General features: G+C 45.4%; 1 protein-coding gene across 7 annotated transcripts in view; it reads left to right on the top strand.

Moving 5' to 3' along the window:
* The first annotated feature begins 6,460 nt into the window (after positions 1 to 6,460).
* The window catches only part of LOC124037823 (disabled homolog 1-like), a 78,896-nt gene continuing 58,539 nt past the window's right edge, over positions 6,461 to 26,817 (top strand). For all 7 annotated transcript variants that reach the window (XM_046352921.1, XM_046352922.1, XM_046352925.1 and 4 more), the window contains exons 1-2: positions 6,461 to 6,616; positions 10,363 to 10,650. In XM_046352921.1, coding sequence (XP_046208877.1) covers positions 10,584 to 10,650 — 67 coding nt within the window. In that variant the 5' untranslated portion in view covers positions 6,461 to 6,616; positions 10,363 to 10,583. The remainder of the gene's footprint in view (positions 6,617 to 10,362; positions 10,651 to 26,817) is intronic.

Genomic DNA, 26,817 nt, shown 5'->3' on the forward strand with positions numbered 1-26,817 from the left:
GAGAGGGCTCAGAACGCACCCTTGTGGGGCCCCCGTGTTGAGGATCAGCGGGGAGGAGATGTTGTTGCCTACCCTCACCACCTGGGGGCGGCCCGTCAGGAAGTCCAGTACCCAGTTGCACAGGGCGGGGTCGAGACCCAGGGTCTCGAGCTTGATGACGAGCTTGGAGGGTACTATGGTGTTGAATGCCGAGCTGTAGTCGATGAACAGCATTCTCACATAGGTATTCCTCTTGTCCAGGTGGGTTAGGGCAGTGTGCAGTGTGGTTGAGATTGCATCGTCTGTGGACCTATTTGGGCGGTAAGCAAATTGGAGTGGGTCTAGGGTGTCAGGTAGGGTGGAGGTGATATGGTCCTTGACTAGTCTCTCAAAGCACTTCATGATGACGGAAGTGAGTGCTACGGGCGGTAGTCGTTTAGCTCAGTTACCTTAGCTTTCTTGGGAACAGGAACAATGGTGGCCCTCTTGAAGCATGTGGGAACAGCAGACTGGTATAGGGATTGATTGAATATGTCCGTAAACACACCGGCCAGCTGGTCTGCGCATGCTCTGAGGGCGCGGCTGGGGATGCCGTCTGGGCCTGCAGCCTTGCGAGGGTTAACACGTTTAAATGTCTTACTCACCTCGGCTGCAGTGAAGGAGAGACCGCATGTTTCCGTTGCAGGCCGTGTCAGTGGCACTGTATTGTCCTCAAAGCGGGCAAAAAAGTTATTTAGTCTGCCTGGGAGCAAGACATCCTGGTCCGTGACTGGGCTGGATTTCATCTTGTAGTCCGTGATTGACTGTAGACCCTGCCACATGCCTCTTGTGTCTGAGCCATTGAATTGAGATTCCACTTTGTCTCTGTACTGACGCTTAGCTTGTTTGATAGCCTTACGGAGGGAATAGCTGCACTGTTTGTATTCAGTCATGTTGCCAGACACCTTGCCCTGATTAAAAGCAGTGGTTCGCGCTTTCAGTTTCACGCGAATGCTGCCATCAATCCACGGTTTCTGGTTAGGGAATGTTTTTATCGTTGCTATGGGAACGACATCTTCGACGCACGTTCTAATGAACTCGCACACCGAATCAGCGTATTCGTCAATATTCCCATCTGACGCAATACGAAACATGTCCCAGTCCACGTGATGGAAGCAGTCTTGGAGTGTAGAGTCAGCTTGGTCTGACCAGCGTTGGACAGACCTCAGCGTGGGATCCTCTTGTTTTAATTTCTGCCTGTAGGCAGGGATCAGCAAAATGGAGTCGTGGTCAGCTTTTCCGAAAGGGGGCGGGGCAGGGCCTTATATGCGTCGCGGAAGTTAGAGTAACAATGATCCAAGGTTTTACCACCCCTGGTTGCGCAATCGATATGCTGATAAAATTTAGGGAGTCTTGTTTTCAGATTGGCTTTGTTAAAATCCCCAGCTACAATGAATGCAGCCTCCGGATAAATGTTTTCCAGTTTGCAAAGAGTTAAATAAAGTTTGTTCAGAGCCATCGATGTGTCTGCTTGGGGGGAGATATATACGGCTGTGATTATAATCGAAGAGAATTCTCTTGGAAGATAATGCGGTCTACATTTGATTGTGAGGAATTCTAAATCAGGTGAACAGAAGGATTTGAGTTCCTGTATGTTTCCTTCATCACACCATGTCCCGTTAGTCATGAGGCATACGCCCCGCCACTCTTCTTACCAGAGAGATGTTTGTTTCTGTCGGCGCGATGCGTGGAGAAACCCGTTGGCTGCACCGCCCTGGATAGCGTTTTCCCAGTAAGCCATGTCTCCGTAAAGCAAAGAACGTTGCAGTCTCTGATGTCCCTCTGGAATGCCACCCTTGCTCGGATTTCATCAACCTTGTTGTCGAGAGACTGGACATTGGCAAGAAGAATACTGGGAAGTGGTGCGCGATGTGCCCTTTTTCGGAGTCTGACCAGAACACCGCCGCGTTTCCCTCTTTTTCGGAGTCGTTTCCTTGGATCGCTGCATGCGATCCATTCCGTTGTCCTGTTTGTAAGGCAGAACACAGGATCCGCGTCGCGGAAAACATATTCTTGGTCGTACTGATGGTGAGTTGACGCTGATCTTATATTCAGTAGTTCTTCTCGACTGTATGTAATGAAACCTAAGATGACCTGGGGTACTAATGTAAGAAATAACACGTAAAAAACCAAAAAACTGCATAGTTTCCTAGGAACGCGAAGCGAGGCGGCCATCTCAGTCGGCGCCGGAAGTAATTGCCTCATAAGAATGCTACCAAGAGTTCACCTGACTGTCGAAAAATGACCTGCATCTCGGAACACCGCGGTATCCCTTTAATTTAGGAGAGGAGAGTGGGGATAGAGGAGAGGAGAGGGGGGATAGAGGAGAGGAGAGGAGGGATAGAGGAGAGGAGAGGGGGGATAGAGGAGAGGAGGAGGAGGTTAAGGTTAGAGTCAGTATTAACTGGTAACATCTCAATGGACCTGCAAAACTCTGACTGTATCTTAAATCACCCTTTCAGTGCTCACCCTGACTGATTTACCCACACACATATTCACATAGGCACCCACTCATGCATTCATACACACACACTCACACACAGGCACACGCACATACAGCCTTGACTCTAACACCCTGCCATGGCTTTAATGTGCTGAGTCTCATTGATTGAATATGACCTATAGTCAGGGTTGGGGAGTAACGGATGAAATGGAATCCGTTACATGTAAGGGATTACCAAATGTTTTGAACTGTAATCCGTTACATTACCAGCTAAAATATTGTAATCGATTTACAGATACCTTTTGAAAAACGATATGATTACTTCGAGGACTGCTTTTAAATTCAGAAAGGATGTGTGCGAAAATAAATATTTGACACTTCTCTGTTTTCACAATGACATTCAAAGCAGCATTGAAAAAAGGCGCACATTTAAGTTTGTTCCATCTGAGCGAGTCTGACAGCAAGTCAGAGACCACTATGACGACACACCAAATGTGTTCGATGGATCGTGGGAAAAGAGCAGGAAGAGGCTTTTGTAGGCTACAGCCCAAGATATGTCTTCCAATGGTGCGACTGCTGTCGGCACCCAAAGACTATTAAAACTTGAATAAAGCTTGGAGGTAAGGATGACAGCGGTGGTGTTGTCTACGGCGTTACAGATATATCACTTATTATTGATATCTACATAGCGTATTGATGTGAATCACACTGCTGTTCTCTCATTTAGCTATTTGCGCCTTACGGATTGTGGTTGTTGTGGATGTTTACAAATCTAAATGTGGTTTTGAACACAATAATGGTTCAATTCAAGAAGTTTAAGCTGCCTGTCAATCATTGTTTTTGAAACCAGTGGACAGCCAGTGAAAAATGCAGTACATGTCGTTCAATTGGTAACATACATTTTTGTCTTCTTCTAATGCCTCTTAAGGAGAAAGTAATCTAAAAGTAATGGAATGTAATCAGATTATGTTACTTATTTTGGGTAATCCGAAAATTATGTTACTGATGACAATTTTGGACAGGTAACTAGTAACTGTAACGGATTACATTTAGAAAGTAACCTACCCAACCCTGCCTATAGTACATTACCGGTGGTAGAGGAGCCATCCAGTGTCTGTGTTGTGATTGGACCAGAGAGCTCATGTGGGTGTGGCTCTAACTAAGATGACAGCAGGGAGTGATGAGGACGGTGAGGACGGATAGGAGGAAGAACGAGGGAGAGTAATCAGATCCAGGTGTGTTGGTGCGTTTAATTACTCACCTGCGAGACTTACGAGATGAGCAGACTACACACACACACACACGAGACACTCAGGTGGGACTAATTACTAAAACTCCAGAATGTTACAGCACGGCTGGCAAACACACACAGACTCCAATATCCCAATTCATCACACCGCCGCTCCTCAAGTCCCACCAGCAGAGAGAAAGCGATTGAGGGAGAGAGAGGAGAGAGAGAGAAGGAGATATTAGAGGTAGAGAGAATAGAGAGCTGGTCCCTAGAGACTGTGTTGCTGCAGGCAATGCTACAGGTAACATGCCTGTTACTGTACAGATGGTAGGAGAGAGAGAGAGAGGGAGCGAGAGAGAGATAGATGGAGGAAGGGAGAGATCGAATGCTCACCACAGTTTCCCTCTTTCACCTCTGTGTGGGAGACTTGGAGAGGGGAAGTAAAGGGGAGGAGGAAGGAAAGAATTGGAGGAAGGGTTTCCGATCAGTGTTTCTCAACCTTTTTAAACCAGGAATCAGCAAGCTTCACCTTTGGAGGAAGTGACTAGTGACTATATAGTGTGGGGGTCTGATTGCCCATTCCAATCACACAGACACACTCCTTCCCTCCACCTCTGTCAGAGACGCCACATTTACTCCCCTCTTCATGCTGTCTGCGTTTCTCCGTCTCCCCCTCCATCTGTAGTATGTGTGAGTATCATTAGCAGTGGTAGCATGAGCGATGGCTTAGTGGGGCTTTTCTCTGGCAAGGTGGGACTCGGCTTAGCACACCATCATTACCTACCTACCTCACTCATGCACGCGCACACACACACACTCACGCACGCGCGCACACACGTGCGTCACAGTCGTCCCTGAGGACAGGGCGCTCAAACACTGTAGAGGAGAGAGTGTAGAACCATTCAGGATGGGAATGTTCTTATCAGTCACGCTGCATACATGATGTGTGTGATGTATGTGTGTGTTTGTTTGTGTGTTTGTACAAGACTTTGAAATTGAAATATGCAAAAATGTCTTGAGCCCAAACGACCAATAGTGACTCATGTCATGGCATGTCTCTGTCTGTCTGTCTGTCTGTCTGTCTGTCTGTCTGTCTGTCTGTCTGTCTGTCTGTCTGTCTGTCTGTCTGTCTGTCTGTCTGTCTGTCTGTCTGTCTGTCTGTCTGTCTGTCTGTCTGTCTGTCTGTCTGTCTGTCTGTCTGTCTGTCTGTCTGTCTGTCTGTCTGTCTGTCTGTCTGTCTGTCTGTCTGTCTGTCTGTCTGTCTGTCTGTCTGTCTGTCTGTCTGTATCTCCTGTTCAGCTCGTGCGTCACGTACAAGATAGCAGGGATGAGTCAGTCACTTCGCTGTTTTATGACAAGCTGAAATACTTGTTACCTTGAACCTTGAGGAGCTGTGTCAACGCTTCTACACTTGTGTGTACGTGCTGTGTAGGTGCTGCACCTATGAGTATGAAAATGGGAGAGCGAAAGAGAGAGAGAGAGATGGTGAGGAGTAGGGTTGCAAAATTCTAGTATCTTTGCCAACATTCCCAAGATTTCCAGACATTCCTGGAACAGGCAGGAAATCCAGAATCCTCCAACCAGGATTACTGGAAAACCTGGCGATTTGGGAAAAGTTACCCGAATTTTGAAACCCCAGTGAGGAGAAAAATTAGGGTGACGACAGACTGACTATATCTCAGAGTAAATTCTCTCTGTGCCACTGGCTGCTTTGGACATTAGATTAGATAGTGTTATTGAGACACACTGCTGTTTATGGCCTACCTCACCCTGATACAGCAGCCCTCCCCTCTCCTGTCCTCTCCATCTATGTGACAGTAGTGTGTGACGGGATAGCAGTGATGAACTGTAGCCTTTACCCCCAGTATTCTGCTCTACTGGTTCCCACTCTTATTTAGACTGAGGAGGGTCCCTGTGCTCCGTCCAGAGATGCGGCACATCACTCACCTGTTGAGGCTGGCCTGCTGGCTTCTCTCAGTCACACGTCTGACAGAGAGGCTTCCGTTTTCTGGCTGTGTGATGAAGGAAAAAGACATGGGTGAACAGGTCCAATTTACATTGTAACAGATTAACAAGGCACAAGGGAGCAACACACGTATAAAAGAGAACCTGTTTTTTTTGTCTCTGTTTCCCCTTCAAACATGAGAAGAACAATTCCCTGTAGAGAATACACAGCTTTGATATCTACAGCCCCATATCTAGAAATAGACTGGGTGAACGAGAAGTGAGGTGTGTGTGTGTGTGTGTGTGCGTGCGTCTTTTGGGTGAATGAGATATGAGGTAGGCTATTTATGTCTTCAGAATAGTGATGGTACTATAGTTGGTTTGTTGACACTGACACAACGTGAATGTGCCGTTTGCAGCGCTGCTGCTACCATGTCTGTAGTCCCACGTCATATATTACAGCTGACAATCAGGCTTCAGTTCAGCGGGCTAACACAGTCTGAAGACACACAAACCACACGGGTTTGATTCCTGGCGGGTCATATAAGGTGCCAATTAACCGTCCCAGACAGTCTCCTCCCTCTCTCCTCTCCTCCTCTCTCCTCCTTTCTCCCTGGGCTGTGGTGTCTGCTTTTCTCTGTGCTTTCATTAACCCGCCCAGTCCTGAACTTTACTTCTCTCTCTCTCTCTCTGATCATCCGATCTTTCATCTCTCTTTCTTTCTTATCTTGCCTGATCTGTCGCCCTTCCTTCCTTTTCTCTCCAGTCTCTCGCACTTTGCTCCCTCTCTCCTCGAACGACCTTTAACCTCCTGTCTCAGCATTCCTTCTCTCCTCTCCTCTCTCGCTCCTTTTCTTTTCATCTCTGTGCTCGGCACAGCAGTGTAGCAGTCGTGTGGTATTCTGCAGTATTCAAGAAGTATTTCACAGTATTCTACAGTCGTCTGGATTCTGGTGTTCTCAGGACAGGTGTTACAGCTGGTAGGTACAATAACAAAACGTGTCGCTGTGAGATTGTTGGGATTAAAAGGACAAAACACACACCATGACGAGGGAGACAACACAAATCTACATGAAGAGAGACCTAAGACGACAACACAACATGGCAGCAACACATGACAACGTTGCATGGTGGCAACAACATGGTAGCAACACAACATGGCAGCAGCACAACATGGTGGCAGCACAAATCATGGTACAAACATTATTGGGCACAGACAACAGCACAAAGGGGAAGAAGGTAGAGGCAACAATACACCACGCGAAGCAGTAAGACTGTCCATGATTGAGTCTTTGAATGAGTTTCCAGTTTGAGTGCTTGTTGCAGCTCGTTCCAGTCGCTAGATGCAGCGAACTGAAAAGAGGAGCGACCCAGGGATGTGTGTGCTTTGGGGACCTTTAACAGAATGTGTCTGGCAGAACGGGTGTTGTATGTGGAGGATGAGGGCTGCAGTTGGTATCTCAGATAGGGGGGAGTGAGGCCTAAGAGGGTTTTATAAATTAGCATCAACCAGTGGGTCTTGAGACGGGTTTACAGAGATGACCAGTTTACAGAGGAGTATAGAGTGCAGTGATGTGTCCTATAAGGAGCATTGGTGGTAAATCTGATGGCTGAATGGTACAACAACCACCCGAGCCACTGCCTGTTCACCCCGCTATCATCCAGAAGGCGAGGTCAGTACAGGTGCATCAAAGCTGGGACTGAGAGAGTGGAAAAACAGCTTCTATCTCAAGGCCATCAGACTGTTAAATAGCCATCACTAACATTGAGTGGCTGCTGCCAACATATTGACTCAAATCTCTTGCCACTTTAATAATTTAAAATTGGATGTAATAAATGTATCACTAGTCACTTTAAACAATGCCACTTTATATAATGTTTACATACCCTCATCTCATATGTATATACTGTACTCTATACCATCTAATACTATCTACTGCATCTTGCCTATGCCGCTCAGCCATCGCTCATCCATATATTTATATGTACATATTCTTATTCATTCCTTTACACTAGTTGTTGTGAAATTGTTAGATTACTTGTTAGATATTACTGCACGGTCGGAACTAGAAGCACAAGCATTTCACTACACTCGCATTAACATTTGCTAAACATGTGTATGTTACCAATACATTTTGATTTGATTTGACCATCTAGCCGCTCGAGAGCACCCTTACCTGCCAATCTATAAATTACGTCTCAATAATCTAGCATGGGTAGGAGAGGAGAGAGGTGAGAGGAGAAGAATGAGAGATAGGAAGTTTATTATTCAGAGAGAGCTGAGTGGCTGAATGAGTGTAGCTGCTAATCTCACCCTAAGCGTGATGGACAGAACACAATGAGAGAGAGAGAGAAACAGAGGAAGAGAGAGAGGGAAGTAGAGAAAGAGAGGGAGGTAGAGAGAGAGAGGTAGAGAGAGAGAGGGAAGTAGAGAAAGAGAGGGAGGTAGAGAGAGAGAGGTAGAGAAAGAGAGGGAGGTAAGAGAGGGAGAGGTAGAGAGAGAGAGGTAGAGAGAAAGAGGGAAGTAGAGAAAGAGAGGGAGGGAGATAGACGTTTACATTTACCTAACAGACAAGTGACAGTGCAGGGATTGGCCTTGCTGTACTCCCTCCCTCTCTGCCAGTGTGTCTGTGTAGAAGCAGATGATTTCTGGGCATTAAGCTCCTCTTGGCAGCGCCCGGTTTATGGACACACATATACACACACACACACATATAGGCAGACACACACACACGACTGTTGGCTGTGGCCCACTTACGGGCATCCAATTTACCGCTTGTTTCCTCCTCCTCTCCTCCGGCCGTCCTCTCTTCTCGTTCTTCAGACGCACTAAAGCCATGTTCATGTCCATCTCTCAGCTCAGACCAGACCAGGATCGGACAGCTGATTCCTACAGTCGAACAGAACAGTGTTTCTCAACCTTTCTATACCAGGGACCTGTATGGATCTTCCTACTTCATGGTTTACAGTTAAAACAGAACAGTCCAAATGAGCTAACCATCTAAGGGATTGGTCTACAACATCCCGGGGTCGTTGAGAAACATCGCAGTATTCCAGGTTGTTGTTGTTATGTTTCTTTAATGGTGTGATATGTTAACGTTGAGCCACTGTTATAGGACAACATGCTGAATGTCTTCCTCCTCTCTCTTTGAAATCTGTCTTTCTCCCTCAAGGTATCTTAGCCTAGATTAGAAATATCTCTGACTTTCCCCAGAGAAATCCACCAGATGCCAAGCACATATGCACGTACGCAAGCACGCAGGCATGACTCGCACACACACCAACACATTGGGGTGGTGCAGCCCTCACAGAGGGGTGGTGCAACACTTACAAACATATGGCAACATTATAAGACAGATAAACAGTTGAACAGTCTGGTACAAATGAAGAATAATCCACTTGAAATAAAGGATATCTAGCTGAGGCTACTTTCACGCCCTGAAAGAGAGAGTTAGTAGACAGAAAAGGCAGATTGAGAACGAGGGAGGGGGGCTGGTTTGGAGCTGAGGTTGCATTAGTGTCCTTTCTCCACTCCCCCTCTCTCGCTCTATCGCTCTCTCTATATATCTCTCTCTCCCTCCATTTTGCAGCAGAGTGACCAGAATAGCAGAAATTGGAGTGACTCATTCAGTACAGTACAACTCCAGCATGTTTTACTCTGATAAAGAGTATTGTCAGTGTGAGAGTTCTGTTGGTTGGAATGCAAAGGGTTACCAAGGTCACATCATCCACTGAACCCCCTTTCATCCCCAAAAGAGGAAAACGCGAAACCTGTAGCTGATATTGAACATGTTTTATTAGCAAGTCTTCAAAAACCTAATTCTACGTCTAGCTAAGGTGTTTTGTGGTGGTCCAATCAGTATGAACTTTGACATGTGCCACTAGTGTCTGTTTGCTGGCTAAACTAGTCTCAAATCAATCCATAATGAAACGAAAGGAATGTACTCTAACGCCGCCAGTTCACACACTCACTGCCGAATACCCCCTCGAGCTAGCTAGCTAGTGCAGTGAAGTTCTAGCTAATGCACAAATTAGTTTCCATGATATCTCTTCTGCCATGATTAGTGCGACGAGTTCTACAGCACAGTTAGTTGACTGCTCTCTGCGACGTTATCGTTATCGCGTTGGCCAAATGTTACAAAGTAGCGCCAGCCGTCAGATACATGCTGATTTCTGAGAACAGTCACATAACGTTGGTGCCTTATAACTTCATGAACAAAATGTCAAACTAGCCACCGTGTAGCCATTCAAACAAGCTTGCACTAGGCTGCTAGCTTGAGCATGGTTTAGCGTAGTAGCCAGTGCGTCATAGCCACCGAGAGCCGAGTCATTTTCATAATTAGGAACTGGTGTCAGGTGGATGAGCAGAATCTATATATATTTTAGATGAGTCACACGGCCTTCAAGACAGATCGATTGAGGGACGAGCATGACGTAGACAATAGGGCTTCGCCATTATGGGCAACTATCAACTCACAGGAGACAGATGGGCACTGGATGGCACAAGGGGCATGTGGGGCATTAGTTGGAATGAGGACTATAGAGGAAGGAAGGAGAGGGGAGGGAGGAAGAAGAGATGCCTAATCTCCCTGTCTCCTCCAAAGTCTCCTTGAGACAGGATAGTATCAATGTGTGGAAAAAGGTTGAATAAATGTACCAACCATCTCTCTCTCCCTTCCTTTCCCTCTCTGCCTCTCATCCCCATTCTCTCTCTCTCTGTCCCCAGCTCTCTGTAAGTGTGTGTGGGATGTCGTGTCAGGGCTAGAGCCCTTCCCTCTCCCATGAGCCTGTGTGCCCACACACACACACGGCGCCCCCACACACACACACGGCGCCCCCACAAACACACAGACACACGGCGCTGACGTTGTGAAGTGGACCCTCGGAAACAGACCGGAGCAGAACCGGATCAAACCAGCCTGTGGGCCGGCGGGGCGGAACCTGAGGATGTCAACAGAGGCGGAACTACAGCCAGCTGTCAGGCCCAGTGTCAGGAGAGACTCCAGGAGGAAAGGTAATAAAGGCTTCGTAATGCGTTCATAATGCCTTTATAATGCCTTCATACTGTTAAGTGTTACAGTGCTGTCATTTGCTTGTTTAGCTTCAGGTGCAAAGGCAGGTGTTAAGCTGTAGCTAACAGGTATGTCGGTACAAGTATGTATGTTCATCTCTCTCAGCGCCAGCCAGGTGGCACTGGCCTGAACACCTGGAGAGGTCCGTACCCATGTTCCCTAACCCCCAGACCCTGCCCAACAGTCACACAATGATTCACTAAACAGCAGGCACTCTGTTACTGACACAATGGCTTGAAACTTTACACACACACACACACACACACACACACACACACACACACACACACACACACACACACACACACACACACACACACACACACACACACACACACACACACACACACACACACACACACACACACACACACACACACACACACACACACACACACGTGAGGGTGATGAAATACAAATGCAATTATATTTGTTCCAACTGTATTCCACCCAGAGTCGATCAGTCTGCTGTGGACCCTGTAGAAAGCCTGTTAGTGGATCAGTACTCTCCCCAGGAGGATGTGGAAACCTGTTGGGGTTCCCTATTGTCTTTGTGCGTGTGCATGCTTGTGTGTGTTCTCCCATAGGCATATGCCCTGCTTTGAAAGCTCCATGAATTCTGAGGTTTCAGACCCAGTCTGCTGCTCCACATAGAAGACTTACCCAGAAACCCATTATACTACGTGCTACGTATAAAATGTCTCAACCATGTGGAAGCTAGGTGAATTGCAACAGTACTTAGGCTGATTATGAACAACTCTCCCTCCTCTGCTGCCTCCCATTTCTTCACAGCACAGCAGAGACTTTGTGGCTGTGGAACCTAGTGGAAACTACTCTCGCTTGAGACTTGTACTTTCAGTTTGGTCCACCAGCTTCAAACAGCTGAAAATACGTTTTGTTAGTGAAAGATATTTCACATCGATTTACATTCGGAAGGTATTCAGACCCTTTGAGTTTTACAGTCTTATTCTAAAATTTTCCGTAGTCAATCTACACACAATACCCCATAATGGAAAAGGTTTTTAGAAAAAAAACAATAACTTATTTACATAAAAGTATTCAGAACCTTTGCTATGAGAGCTCAGGTACATCCTGTTTTCATTGATCATCCTTGAGATGTTTCTACAACTTGATTTGAGTCCACCTGTGGTAAATTCAATTGATTGGACATGATTTGGCAAGGCTCACACCTGTCTATATAAGGTCCCACAGTTGACAGTGCATGTCAGAGCAGAAACCAAGCCATGAGGACGCCCGGCCAAACTGAACAATCGGGGGAGAAGGGCCTTGGTAAGGGAGGTAACCAAGAACTCGATGGTCACTCTGACAGAGCTCCAGAGTTCCTCTATGGAGATGGGAGAACCTTCCAGAAGGACAACTATCTCTGCATCACTACACCAATCAGGCCTTTATGGTAGTGTGGCCAGACGGAAGCCACTCTTCAGTAAAAGGCACATGACTGCCTGCTTGGAGTTTGCCAAAAGGCACCTAAAGGACTTTCAGACCATGAGAAACAAGATTCTTTGGTCTGATGAAACCAAGATTGAACTCTTCGGTCTGAATGCCAAGCGTCACGTCTGGAGGAAACCTGGCACCATCCCTACGGTGAAGCATGGTGGCAGGATCATGCTGTGGGGATGTTTTTCAGCGACTGGCACTGGGAGACTAGTCAGGATCAAGGGAAACATGTACAGAGCAAAATACAGAGAGATTTTTGATGAAAATCTGCTCCAGAGCGCTCAGTACCCCAGACTGGGGCGAAGGTTCACCTTCCAACAGGACAACGACCCTAAACACACAGCCAAGACTACGCAGAAGTAGCTTCGGAACAAGTCTCTGAATGTCCTTGAGTGGCCCAGACAGAGCCTGGACTTGAAACCATCGAACATCTCTAGAGAGACATCGCTTGAGAGGATCTGCAGAGAAGAATGGGAGAAACTCCCCAAATACAGGTTTGCCAAGCTTGTAGCGTCATACCCAAGAAGACTTGAGGCTGTAATCCCTGCCAAAGTTGCTTTAGCAAAGTACTGAGTAAAGGGTCTGAATATTTGATATTTCAGTAGTTGTTTTTTTATTTGCAAAAATTGATAAAAATCAGTTTTTGCTTTGTCATTATGGGGTATTGTATGTAGATTGATGAGGCAAAAAACTATTCAATCAATTTTAGAATAACGTTATCAACATAATAAAATGTGTAAAAAGTCAAGAGGTCTTTCCCGAATGCACTGTAGATTGTACAATGATTCTTTACACTATGAATTGCTTGTTTGGTAACATAAACTGAAATTAGGCAAATGTTATAGAATTTTTGCAACCAGGTAATGGCAGGGCAATTTCTGCTTGTGCGATGATAACCATGCCTCTGATTGAAGCTTTGACCAGAAGACTGTACAATCTTTATGCAATTTTGTATGGGCCCAAAACGTTTTAGTTGTTGTTGAAACAAAGAAACATTGTGAAACTATCATTCCGCTATTACTGCAGATATCAGGACATTTTTCTGAAATAACAAAGAAGAAATATGACATATAGCTCCTTTAACCTGCACACCTCTCCTCTATCCTCCACCTGTATCATCATCAGCTCTCTCTCCTCCTCCATCCCCCTCTTCCCCCTCTGGGCTGGGAGTTAGCATGCTTTTACAATCGCATGCTGTCCCTGCTACATAGAGTGATACAACTGTTACGGTGAATGCACACACCAAGGAACACACACACACACACACACACACACACACACACACACACACACACACACACACACACACACACACACACACACACACACACACACACACACACACACACACACACACACACACACACACACACACACACACACACACACACACACACACGCTCCAGGTGATAATAAAACAGTGACAGTGGGACGGCCGAGGAGGCTGCTTCCTCATATCAATGAAATGCTTCTCTATGTCTGCTTCTCCAAGCTCTCATCTGAGGAGTGATACTGAATTAATATCGCTAATGGTTAGACCTCTAAAGGACCTCTGTGTCTAAGAGGAGAGAGAGAAGAGATAGACAGAGCGAGAGAGAGCAAGCGGGAGAAAAGCGCCATACATTTAATTAAAATGTTTTTTTGTGATGTGGGTGTATTCCGGTGTTAGTGTGTTGTCTATGTGACCAACCAATTCTTAAATCCGTCTCTGCTGTGCACCAAAAGACTAGGTTAGACCAATGAACTAAAGTATTTGTGTGTGTGTGTGTGTGTGTGTGTGTGTGTGTGTGTGTGTGTGTGTGTGTGTGTGTGTGTGTGTGTGTGTGTGTGTGTGTGTGTGTGTGTGTGTGTGTGTGTGTGTGTGTGTGTGTGTGTGTGTGTGTGTGTGTGTGCGCGTGTGTATGTGTGCGTGTGCATTGTGCGTGCCACGGTCTCCTCCAGATGTTTCATGTGGTTGTTCGACCGCACCAGTTACTAGTCTCCATAGCAACAGTTTCTCCGCAAGTAATTTGCACATGGAAACATCCCATATGTCACACTCATACTCTCTCGCACACACACTCTCTCGCAGACACACACAGATGGCTACATTGCAGGGACAAGCTCACCATCTCTCCGTTTCTCATTCATGTGTTTTTTCTCCATCTCTCCTTCTTTCTCTCCGTCCCTCCATCACACGACTCTGCTGGGAGAATGAAGGGAGTAGATTCATTAAGACCTCCCCTACTGACAGACAAGATGAGATGAAGGGAGTAGATTCATGAAGACCTCCCCTACTGACAGACAAGATGAGATGACAGACAAGATGAGATGAAGGGATTCATGAAGACCTCTCCTACTGACAGACAAGATGAGATGAAGGGAGTAGATTCATGAAGACCTCCCTACTGACAGACAAGATGAGATGATTCATGAGACCTCTCCTACTGACAGACAAGATGAGATGAAGGGAGTAGATTCATGAAGACCTCCCCTACTGACAGACAAGATGAGATGATGAGATGACAGATAAGATTAGATGAAGGGAGTAGATTCATGAAGACCTCCCCTACTGACGACAAGATGAGATGAAGGGAGTAGATTCATGAAGACAACAGACAAGATGAGATGAAGGGAGTAGATTCATGAAGACCTCCCCTACTGACAGACAAGATGAGATGAAGGGAGTAGATTCATGAAGACCTCCCCTACTGACAGACAAGATGAGATGAAGGGAGTAGATTCATGAAGACCTCCCCTACTGACAGACAAGATGAGATGAAGGGAGTAGATTCATGAAGACCGCCCCTACTGAGAAATAAGATGAGAGGGAGGAGTAACTTCAAGTGTTTCTATATTTCGGGAAAGATGGTTGGATGAAACAGCCTTTTGTTTTAACAGATGTCCTGCCTTCATAAATAACATGTTTTGGTTTGTTTCTGTTTAGAACACTATAAAAGCCCATTTGGTATCTGTGTAGCTGGATAGTTTGAGAACGAGACACGGACTGGGGGAGGGAAAGAGGAAGAGGGGTCAGTGAAAGAGACTTAATATTGACAGGGTCAGTCAGACAGATAGACAATTGAAACAGCAGGTTCAGTCTCCCTCTCTATTCTCAGACTGAACTCCCCTTCTGGCCTGAGAAAGTTTTTGCTTCACGAGGTGACCTTGTCATAGTGGTGGCGATGGTGTATTTTTCGGGAGTTGGGAGGGGGGGGGGTAATGTGGACGGTTCTGTCCCTGAGGTTTTACCACTCTAATTTGTTCCTTGTTTTCTGTCAGAGTGTATCGCTGCAGGCTACACACACACACGCGCACACACACACACACACACCTCAGGTCCCAAGTGCTCGCCCCTGTCATCCGGGTCAAAGAGGTGATGAAGAGCTGTGAGGGAGAGAGGAAGAGAGGTGGGGAGGAGAGGACACCTCTCACAGTAACCACAGCCCCCTAGTGGCAGATCTTAGCCCTCTACAGATATGAATATGTATGAACACATACAGAACAATGACCCTGCATGGCCTTGGTCAGCATAGTAATACAATAATTCAACATAGAGTCTTCAGGAAAATCAGAGTACAGTTAGTTTGATGATAAAATCAACCATAAATTTGTTTCTACACAAAATCCCAAGAAACATCACTTTAATGTTGGATGTGGTTGTTATCCAGTCCCCAGTAAACGTGCTATAGCACTGGGGATCATCCATAAGAGAGGAGCTTCACTCTAGGAACAGCTACAGTAGTGTGACTGACTGGGTTTTAACAACACTGTCAGCCCGCTGAGACACTGTAAAGCCCAGGCAAGGTCATTTTTCCTGCTCATATTAGACATCTTTGTTGGATTGTGTAGCATTGGGTTGTTCCTTTCATGTCTGCAATCATTCTCTCTCTCTTCCCCACTCATCTCTCTCTCTCCATCTTCCTACCTTTCTCTCCCTCATCAACCTCTCTCTCTCCCCCTCTCTCTCTCTCTCTCTCTCTCTCTCTCTCTCTCTCTCTCTCTCTCTCTCTCTCTCTCTCTCTCTCTCTCTCTCTCTCTCTCTCTCTCTCTCAAACTCTCCCTACCTTTCTCTCCCTCTCTCTCTCTCTCAAACTCTCCCTACCTTTCTCTCCCTCATCAACCTCTCTCTCTCCCCCTCTCTCTCTCTCTCTCTCTCTCTCTCTCTCTCTCTCTCTCTCTCTCTCTCTCTCTCTCTCTCTCTCCCTACCTTTCTCTTCCTCATCAACCTCTCTCTCTCCCCCTCTCTCTCTCTCTCTCTCTCTCTCCCTACCTTTCTCTCCCTCATCAACCTCTCTCTCTCTCTCTCTCTCTCTCTCTCTCTCTCTCTCTCTCTCTCTCTCTCTCTCTCTCTCTCTCTCTCTCCCTACCTTTCTCTTCCTCATCAACCTCTCTCTCTCTCTCTCTCTCTCTCTCTCTCTCTCTCTCTCTCTCTCTCTCTCTCTCCCCTACCTTTCTCTCCCTCATCAACCTCTCTCTCTCTCTCTCTCTCTCCCTACCTTTCTCCTCCTCATCAACCTCTCTCTCTCCCCCTCTCTCTCTCTCTCTCTCTCTCTCTCTCTCTCTCTCTCTCTCTCTCTCTCTCTCTCTCTCTCTCTCTCTCTCTCTCTCTCTCTCTCTCTCTCTCTCTCTCTCTCTCTCTCCTTTCTCTCCCTCCTTTCTCTCCCTCTCTCTCTCTCTCTCTCTCCCTCCCTACCTTTCTCTCCCTCATCAACCTCTCTCTCTCCCCCCTCTCTCTCTCTCTCTCTCTCTCTCTCTCTCTCTCTCTCTCTCTCCCTACCTTTCTCTCCCTCATCAACCTCTCTCTCTCTCTCTCTCTCTCTCTCTCTCTCTCTCTCTCTCTCTCTCTCTCTCTCTCTCTCCCTACCTTTCTCTTCCTCATCAACCTCTCTCTCTCTCCCCCCCCTCTCTCTCTCTCTCTCTCATCTCTCTCTCTTTATCTCCATACCTTTCTCTCCCTCATCAACCTCTCTCTCTCTCTCTCTCTCTCTCTCCCTACCTTTCTCTTCCTCATCAACCTCTCTCTCCCCCTCTCTCTCTCTCTCTCTCTCTCTCTCTCTCTCTCTCTCTCTCTCTCTCTCTCTCTCTCTCTCTCTCTCTCTCTCTCTCTCTCTCTCTCTCTCTCTCTCTCTCTCTCTCTCTCTCTCTCTCTCTCTCCCTACCTTTCTCTTCCTCATCAACCTCTCTCTCTCTCCCCCCTCTCTCTCTCTCTCTCTCATCTCTCTCTCTTTATCTCCATACCTTTCTCTCCCTCATCAACCTCTCTCTCTCTCTCTCTCTCCCTACCTTTCTCTTCCTCATCAACCTCTCTCTCCCTCATCAACTCTCCCCCTCTCTCTCTCTCTCTCTCTCTCTCTCTCTCTCTCTCTCTCTCTCTCTCTCTCTCTCTCTCTCTCTCTCCCTACCTTTCTCTCCCTCATCAACCTCTCTCTCTCTCTCTCTCTCTCTCTCTCTCTCTCTCTCTCTCTCTCTCTCTCTCTCTCTCTCTCTCCCTACCTTTCTCTTCCTCATCAACCTCTCTCTCTCTCCCCCCTCTCTCTCTCTCTCTCTCTCTCTCTCTCTCTCTCCCCTACCTTTCTCTCCCTCATCAACCTCTCTCTCTCTCTCTCTCTCTCTCTCTCTCTCTCTCTCTCTCTCTCTCTCTCTCTCTCTCTCCTTTTTCTCTTCCTCATCAACCTCTCTCTCTCTCCCCCTCTCTCTCTCTCTCTCTCTCTCATCTCTCTCTCTTTATCTCCCTACCTTTCTCTTCCTCATCAACCTCTCTCTCTCTCCCCCCCCTCTCTCTCTCTCTCTCTCTCTCTCTCTCTCTCTCTCTCTCTCTCCCTACCTTTCTCTCCCTCATCAACCTCTCTCTCTCTCTCTCTCTCTCTCTCTCTCTCTCTCTCTCTCTCTCTCTCTCTCTCTCTCTCTCTCTCTCTCTCTCTCTCTCTCTACCTTTCTCTTCCTCATCAACCTCTCTCTCTCTCCCCCTCTCTCTCTCTCTCTCTCTCATCTCTCTCTCTTTATCTCCATACCTTTCTCTCCCTCATCAACCTCTCTCTCTCTCTCTCTCTCTCTCTCTCTCTCTCTCTCTCTCTCTCTCTCTCTCTCTCTCTCTCTCTCTCTCTCTCTCTCTCTCTCTCTCTCTCTCTCTCTCTGTTAGTGTGACAGATGTAATGGAGGATTATTTCATTAGATGTGTTAGAGGCACAGCAGGTCACAGCCGCAGCGGACATTTAATTACATCACACACACACACACACACACACACACACACACACACACACACACACACACACACACACACACACACACACACACACACACACACACACACACACACACACACACACACACACACACACACACACACACACACACACACACAGAGAGATTAATTCAGCTGTGACAGGAAAGGCTGTGATGGAGCATGATACTAATATATACCACTCAGCAGGCAAGCTAACCCCGGAGCTATCTACAAATCTACCTCCTACCTCTCTCTACCTCTTCCTATACCTCTTTCATCCCCCTTACTCTCAATCTCTATCTACCTCTCTTGGCTTTCATGTCGCTCACATGCTGGGATCACTCTCTGAAGGGGGGGGTTGTCACAAGAATGTGTGTGCATGAGTGTACTTCCTTGTGTGTGTGTGTCTGTGAGCTTGTGTGAGCCATGTGTGCATGCCTATATGGTCTATTGGTCTGTAACTATCAGCCAGTCATAATGGCCAAAAAAAGATGAATGAAATACTGCTATGGGCATCAGGTTACAGTAGTTTAGAGGTTGATGGCGCGATAGAGATGGCAGCTTTGCTTCAAGTCCTTAGGAAACTGCAGTATTTCGTTTTTTTAATGTATTAATGTATTATTTCTTACGTTGTTAGCCCAGAAAACCTTAAGTGTTATTGCATACAGCCGGGAATAACTATTTGATATCAGAGAGACATTAACTTACTAGCACAACCAGCACTACGACCAGGAATACGACTTTCCCAATGCGGATCCTTTGTCTGCACCTCCCAGGGCATTTGAACTGACTCCAGAGGCCGACCCAAAACAACACCGTCAGAGGAGAGTGTGCCGGAGCAGTCTTCTAGTGAGGCTTCGGATGCGCGCACTCCACCCACCGCTTCTGAGTATATTGCTCGCTAATGTCCAGTCCCTAGTTTACAAAGTCGACGAAATTAGTGCAAGAGTTGCTTTCCAAAGAGATTTCCAGGATTGTAACATACTCTGTTTCATGGAGACATGGCTAGCTGGGGACATGCTGTCTGAGTCAGTACAGCCAATGGGATTTTCAGTGCATCGCGCCAACAGGAACAAACATCTCTCTGGTGAGAAGAAGGGCGGGGGTGTATGTTTCATGATTAACAACTCATGTTGTAATTATAACAACATACAAGAACTCAAGTCCTTTTGTTCACCTGACCTAGAATTCCTCACAATCAAATGCCGACCGTATTATCTGCCAAGAGAATTCTCCTCCGTTATCTTCACAGCCGTGTATATCCCCCCGTAAGCGGTGACCAAGACGGCCATCATGGAACTTCACTGGACTTTATGCAAACTGGATATCCTGAGGCTGCATTTATTGTAGCTGGGGATTTTAACAAAGCTAATCTGAGAACAAGGCTACCTAAATTCTATCAGCATATCGATTGCAGTACACGGGCAATAACACACTCGACCACTGCTACTCTAACTTCCATGATACATACAAGGCCCTCCCCCGCCCTTCTTTTGGCAAATCTGACCACGACTCCATCTTGTTGCTCCCCTACTATAGGCAGAAACTGAAACAGGAAGCGCCTGTGCTTAGGTGTATCCAACGCTTGTCTGACCAATCAGATTCCACGCTTCAAGACTGCTTCGGTACCGTGGACTGGGGCGGCAGCGTAGCCTAGTGGCTAGAGCGTTGGACTAGTAACCGGAAGGTTGCGAGTTCAAACCCCCGAGCTGACAAGGTACAAATCTGTCGTTCTGCCCCTGAATAGGCAGTTAACCCACTGTTCCCAGGCCGTCATTGAAAATAAGAATGTGTTCTTAACTGACTTGCCTGGTTAAATAAAGGTAAAATTAAAAAATATATATATATGTTCCCGGTAGCCTCAGACAAAAAACATTGACCTATACTCTGACTCGGGGAGTGAGTTTATGAGGAAGTGTATAGGAGATGTACCCAATGTTAAAACATTCCCAAACCAGAAACCGTGGGTAGATGGCAGGAGGCCTCAGGAGGCTGAAAAAAATGTGGCTTATCCCCGAAAATCCTCACTAACTTTTACAGATGCACAATTGAGAGCATCCTGTTGGGCTGTATCACCACCTGGTATGGCAACTGCACTGCCCACAACCGCAGGGCTCTCCAGAGGGTGGTGCGGTCTGCACAGCACATCACCGGGGGCAAACTACCTGCCCTCCAGGACACCTACACCACCCAATGTCACAGGAAGGCAAAAAATATAATCAAGGACAATAACCACCCGAGCCACTACTTGTTCACCCCACTTCCATCCAGAAGGTGAGGTCAGTACAGGTGCATCAAAGCTGGGACAGAGAGATAGAAGCTGTTTTTCAATCTCAAGGTCATCAGATTGTTAAACAGGCACCACTAGCTCAGAGAGGCAGCTGCCAACCTACAGACTTGAAATCATTGGCCACTTTAATAAATGGAACACTAGTCACTATAATAATGCCACTTTAAAAATGTTTACATATCTCGCATTACTGATCTTATATTGACAGTTGAAGTCGGAAGTTTACATATACCTTAATCCTAGTAAAAATGCCCTGTCTTAGGTCAGTCAAGATCACCACTCGTGAATTTTGGCCCATTCCTTCTGACAGAGCTGGTGTAACCGAGTCAGGTTTGTAGGCCTCCTTGCCCACAAATGTTCTATAGGTTTGAGGTCAGGGCTTTGTGATGGCCACTCCGATACCTTGACTTTGTTGACCTTAAGCCATTTTGCCACAACTTTGAAAGTATGCTTTGGGACATTGTCCATTTGAAAGACCCATTTGCAACCAAGCTTTAACTTCCTGACTGATGTCTTGAGATGTTGCTTCAATATATATATTCAATATATCCCCATCATTTTCCAAACTCATAATAATCTATTTTGTGAAGTGCACCAGTCTCTCCTGCAGCAAAGCACCCCCGCAACATGATGCTACCACCCCATGTCAAAGGACACCAGAAACAAAGATGTAGACCTGCACCAGGCTGGGAAGACTGAATCTGCAATAGGTAAGCAGCTTGGTTTGAAGAAATCAACTGTGGGAGCAATTATTAGGAAATGGAAGACATACAAAACCAGTGATAATCTCCCTCGATCTGGGGCTCCACGCAAGACGTCACCTCGTGGGGTCAAAATGATCACAAGAACGGTGAGCAAAAATCCCAGAACCACACAGGGGGACCTAGTGAATGACCTGCAGAGAGCTGGGACCAAAGTAACAAAGCCTACCATCAGTAACACACTACGCCGCCAGGGACTCAAATCCTGCAGATCCAGACGTATCCCCCTGCTTAAGCCAGTACATGTCCAGGCCCGTCTGAAGTTTGCTAGAGAGCGTTTGTATGATCCAGAAGAAGATTGGGAGAATGTCATATGGTCAGATGAAACCAAAATATAACTTTTTGTTAAAAACTCAACTCGTCGTGTTTGGAGGACAAAGAATGCTGAGTTGCATCCAAAGAACACCATACCTACTGTGAATCATGGGGGTGGAAACATCATGCTTTGGGGCTGTTTTTCTGCAAAGGGACCATGATGACTGATCCGTGTAAAGGAAAGAATGAATGGGGCCATGTATCGTGAGATTTTGAGTGAAAACCTCCTTCCATCAGCAAGGGCATTGAAGATGAAATGTAGTTGGGTCTTTCAGCATGACAATGATCCCAAACACACTGCCCAGGCAACGAAGGAGTGGCTTCGTAAGAAGCATTTTAATGTCCTGGAGTGGCCTAGCCAGTCTCCAGATCTCAACCCCATAGAAAATCTTTGGAGGGAGTTGAAAGTCCGTGTTGCCCAGCAACAGCCCCAAAACATCACTGCTCTAGAGGAGATCTGCATGGAGGAATGGGCCAAAATACCAGCAAGAGTGTGTGAAAACCTTGTGAAGACTTACAGAATAAACTTGAGATAAACTTTTGTTATTGACAAAATACTTATTTTCCACCATAATTTGCAAATAAATTCATTAAAAATCCTACAATGTGATTTTCTGGATTTATTTCTCATTTTGTCTGTCATAGTTGAAGTGTACCTATGATGAAAATTACAGGCCTCTCTCATCTTTTTAAGTGGGAGAACTTACACAATTGGTGGCTGACTAAATACTTTTTTGCCCCCCTGTATTTTACACTTATCTATTCTCATCCCATTCCTTTACTAGATTGGGCGTATTAGGTTTTCTTGTGGAATTGTTAGATATTACCTGTTAGATACTGCTCCACTGTCGCATCTAGGAGCATAAGCTTTTCGCTACACTCGCAATAATATCCGCTAACCATGTGTATGTGACCAATAACATTTGATTTGATTTTATTGGATTTAGGTTCCAGAGTTAGCCCAGCAAATGGATTTATTGGCGGTTTGAATCTCAGGGCTGGAGGGTTTCTGTAATCAGTACCTACTGCCGCTGGTCTCTTCAGCAAGGCACTGAAACTCTAACCCCCCCCCCCCGGTACCCAGTGCTTGCCTATCGTATGTGTGTGGTGTTTCATCTCAGAGTGATGGAACTGGACTAAGGTCCTGAGAGAGCTGCGACAGATCAGGCTAAAGTCTCATCCCCTGAGGGTCTCTCTCGTTCTCTCTCACAATTCAATTCAAAAGGGCTTTATTGGCACGGGAAAAACATACATTGCCAAAGCAAGTGAAATAGATAACGAATAACAGGGAAATAAACAACCATACATAAACAGTAAACATTACACTGCTAGAAAAGAATAGAGGCATTTTGAACGTTATATTGTGGCGATGTACAGTGTTGTAAAAATATTGAAGAGTTTAAGTACAAAAGGGAAAATAAATAAACATACATGAGTTTTATTTACAATGCTATTTGCTCTGCCTCGTTCAGGGACTGCAATGCATTCAGACAGTATTCAGACCTTTTCACTTTTTACACATTTTGTTATGTTACCAGCCTTATTTTAAAATTGTTTTTTTTTTTAAATGTCCCTTATCAATCTACACACTACTCCATAATGACAAAGCAAAAACAGGTTTTTAGAAATTTAGAAATGTATAAAATGTTTTAAACAGAAATGCCTTATTTACATAAGTATTCAGACCCTTTGCTATCAGACTCGAAATTGAGCTCAGGTGCATCCTGTTTCCATTGATCATCCTTGAGATGTTTCAAAGAATTGATTGGAGTCCACCTGTGGTAAATTGAATTGATTGGACATGATTTGGAAAGGCAAACACCTGTCTATAAAAGGTCCTACAGTTGACAGTGGTATGTCAGAGCAGAAACCAAGCCATGAGGTCGAAGGAATTGTCTGTAGAGCTCTGAGACAGGATTGTGTCGAGTCACAGATCTGGGGAAGGGTATCAACAAATGTCTGCAGCATTGAAGGTCCCCAAGAACACAGTGGCCTCCTTTAATCTTAAATGAAGAACACAGTGGCCCCCTTCATTTGCCTCCACCTTAAATGGAAGAAGTTTGGAACCACTAAGATTCTTCCTAGAGTTGGCAGCTTTTCCAAACTGAGCAATCGGGGGAGAAGGGCCTTGGTCAGGGAGGTGACCAAGAACCTGATGGTCACTCTGATAGAGCTCTAGAGTTCCTCTGTGGAGATGGGAGAACTTTCCAGAAAAACAACCATCTCTGCAGCACTGCACACTTATGGTAGAGTGGCCAGACGGAAGCCACTCTTCAGTAAAAGGCACATGACCGCCTGGTTGGAGTTTGCCAAAAGGCACCTAAAGGACTCTGACCATGAGAAACAAGATTATTTGGTCTGATGAAACCAAGATTGAACTCTTCAGTCTGAATGCCAAGCGTCACGTCTGGAGGAAACCTGGCACCATCCCTACGGTGAAGCATGGTGGCAGCATCATGCTGTGGGGATGTTTTTCAGTGGCTGGGACTGGGAGACTAGTCAGGATCAAGGGAAAGATGTACAGAGCAAAATACAGAGAGATTCTTGATGAAAACCTGCTCCAGAGTGCTCAGTACGAAGGTTCACCTTCCAACAGGACAACGACCCTAAGCACACAGCCAAGACTACGCAGAAGTAGCTTCGGAACAAGTCTCTGAATGTCCTTGAGTGGCCCAGACAGAGCCTGGACTTGAAACCATCGAACATCTCTAGAGAGACATCGCTTGAGAGGATCTGCAGAGAAGAATGGGAGAAACTCCCCAAATACAGGTTTGCCAAGCTTGTAGCGTCATACCCAAGAAGACTTGAGGCTGTAATCGCTGCCAAAGTTGCTTCAACAAAGTACTGAGTAAAGGGTCTGAATATTTGATATTTCAGTAGTTGTTTTTTATTTGCAAAAATTTATAAAAATCTGTTTTTGCTTTGTCATTATGGGGTATTGTATGTAGATTGATGAGGGAAAAAACTATTTAATCAATTTTAGAATGACGTAAGCAACATAAGAAAATGTGTAAAAAGTCAAGAGGTCTTTCCCGAATGCACTGTAGATTGTACAATGATTCTTTACACTATGAATTGCTTGTTTGGTAACATAAACTGAAATTAGGCAAATGCTATAGAATTTTAGCGTCATATCCAAGAAGACTTGAGCCTGTAATCGCTGCCAAAGGTGCTTCAACAAAGTACTGAGTAAAGGGTCTGAATACTTATGGAAATGTGATATTTCAGTTGTTGTTTTTTATTTGCCAAAATTGTTAAAAAGCTGTTTTTGCTTTGTCATTATGAGGTATTGTATGTAGTTTGATGAGGGAAAAAACATTTAATCCATTTTAGAATAACGTTATCAACATAAGAAAATGTGTAAAAAGTCAAGAGGTCTTGAATAGCGTCACACCAAAGAAGACTTGAAAGTCGCTGCCAAAGGTGCTTCAACAATATACTGAGTAAAGGGTCTGAATACTTATTTGAATGTGATATTTCAGTTTTTTTTAATACATTTAAAAGCATTTCTAAAAACCTGGCTTTGTTTTGTCGTTATGGGGTATTGTGTGTAGATTGATGAGGGAAAAACAACTTTTGAATCCATTTTAGAACAAAGCTGTAACGTAACAAAATGTGGAAAAAGTCAAGAAGTCTGAATACTTTACGCTGCACTGTATGTTCATATTGATATTGTCCACCCGGTGGCCATTCTATTTAACGACATCTAACTTGCGATTTTTCTTTGGTGCTGAAAAGGGAACCAGGAATGAATTTAGTTAAGAGTCATTGTTGAGAACGGTTTCTGCACTGCTGGTCATCTCCTGCAATCATTGTAAAAGCATTTGAAAGCTTTTTCACGTTCATCAATAAAACACTGGAGGTTTCTGGAATCCTGACAATGATTCAGTTTCTTTTTAAATGGTTTGGCTGGCTGTCAAATTACAGTTACACCATAAGGAAGACCATGTAGTGTTTATTCACTGGTTGCCATTTTCTTTTGTCAACAGTTTGCAAATCTTGCTGCTGTGATGGTAACTGTGGTATTCACCTATTAAATATGGGAGTTTATCAAAATTGGATTAGTTTTAGAATTCTTTGTTGGTCTGTGTAATCTGAGGGAAATACAGTTGAAGTCGGAAGTTTACATACACTTAGGTTGGAGTCATTAAAACTTGTTTTTCAACCACTCCACAAATTTCTTAGGAGTCGCTTAGGACATCTACTTTGTGCATGACACAAGTCATTTTTCGAAAAATTGTTTACAGACAGATTATTTCACTTATAATTCACTGTATCACAATTCCAGTGGGTCAGAAATGTACATGCACTAAGTTGACTGTGCCTTTTAAACAGCTTGGAAAATTCCAGAAGAGGTGTACTTGTGGATGTATTTCAAGCCCTACCTTCAAACTCTTTGCCTCTTTGCTTGACATGATGGGAAGATCAAAAGATGTCAACCAAGAACTCCACAAGTCTGGTTCATCCTTGGGAGCAATTTCCAAATGCCTCAAGGTACCATGTTCATCTGTACAAACAATAGTACGCAAGTATAACCACCATGGGACCACGCAGCCGTCATACCGCTCAGGAAAGAGACGCGTTCTGTCTCCTAGAGATGAACGTTGGTGCGAAAAGTGAAAATCAAACCTAGAACAACAGCAAAGGACCTTGTGAAGATGCTGGAGGAAACAGGTACAAAAGTATCTATATCCACAGTAAAACGAGTCCTATATGGACATAACCTGAAAGGCCGCTCAGCAAGGAAGAAGCCACTGCTCCAAAACCACCATAAAAATAACAGACTAAGGTTTGCAAATGCACATGGGGACAAAGATCGTACTTTTTGGAGAAATGTCATCTGGTCTGATGAAACAAAAATAGAACTGTTTGGCCATAATGACCATCGTTATGTTTGGAGGATAAAGGGGGAGGCTTGCAAGCCAAAGAACACCATCCCAACTGTGAAGTACGGGGGTGGCAGCATCATGTTGTGGGGTGCTTTGCTGCAGGAGGGACTGGTGCACTTCACAAAATAGATGGCATCATGAGGAACGAAAACTATGGGGATATATTGAAGCAACGTCTCAAGACATCA

This window comes from Oncorhynchus gorbuscha, linkage group LG06, assembly GCF_021184085.1.
Source record: "Oncorhynchus gorbuscha isolate QuinsamMale2020 ecotype Even-year linkage group LG06, OgorEven_v1.0, whole genome shotgun sequence".
In the NCBI taxonomy this organism is placed as follows: Eukaryota; Metazoa; Chordata; class Actinopteri; order Salmoniformes; family Salmonidae; genus Oncorhynchus; species Oncorhynchus gorbuscha.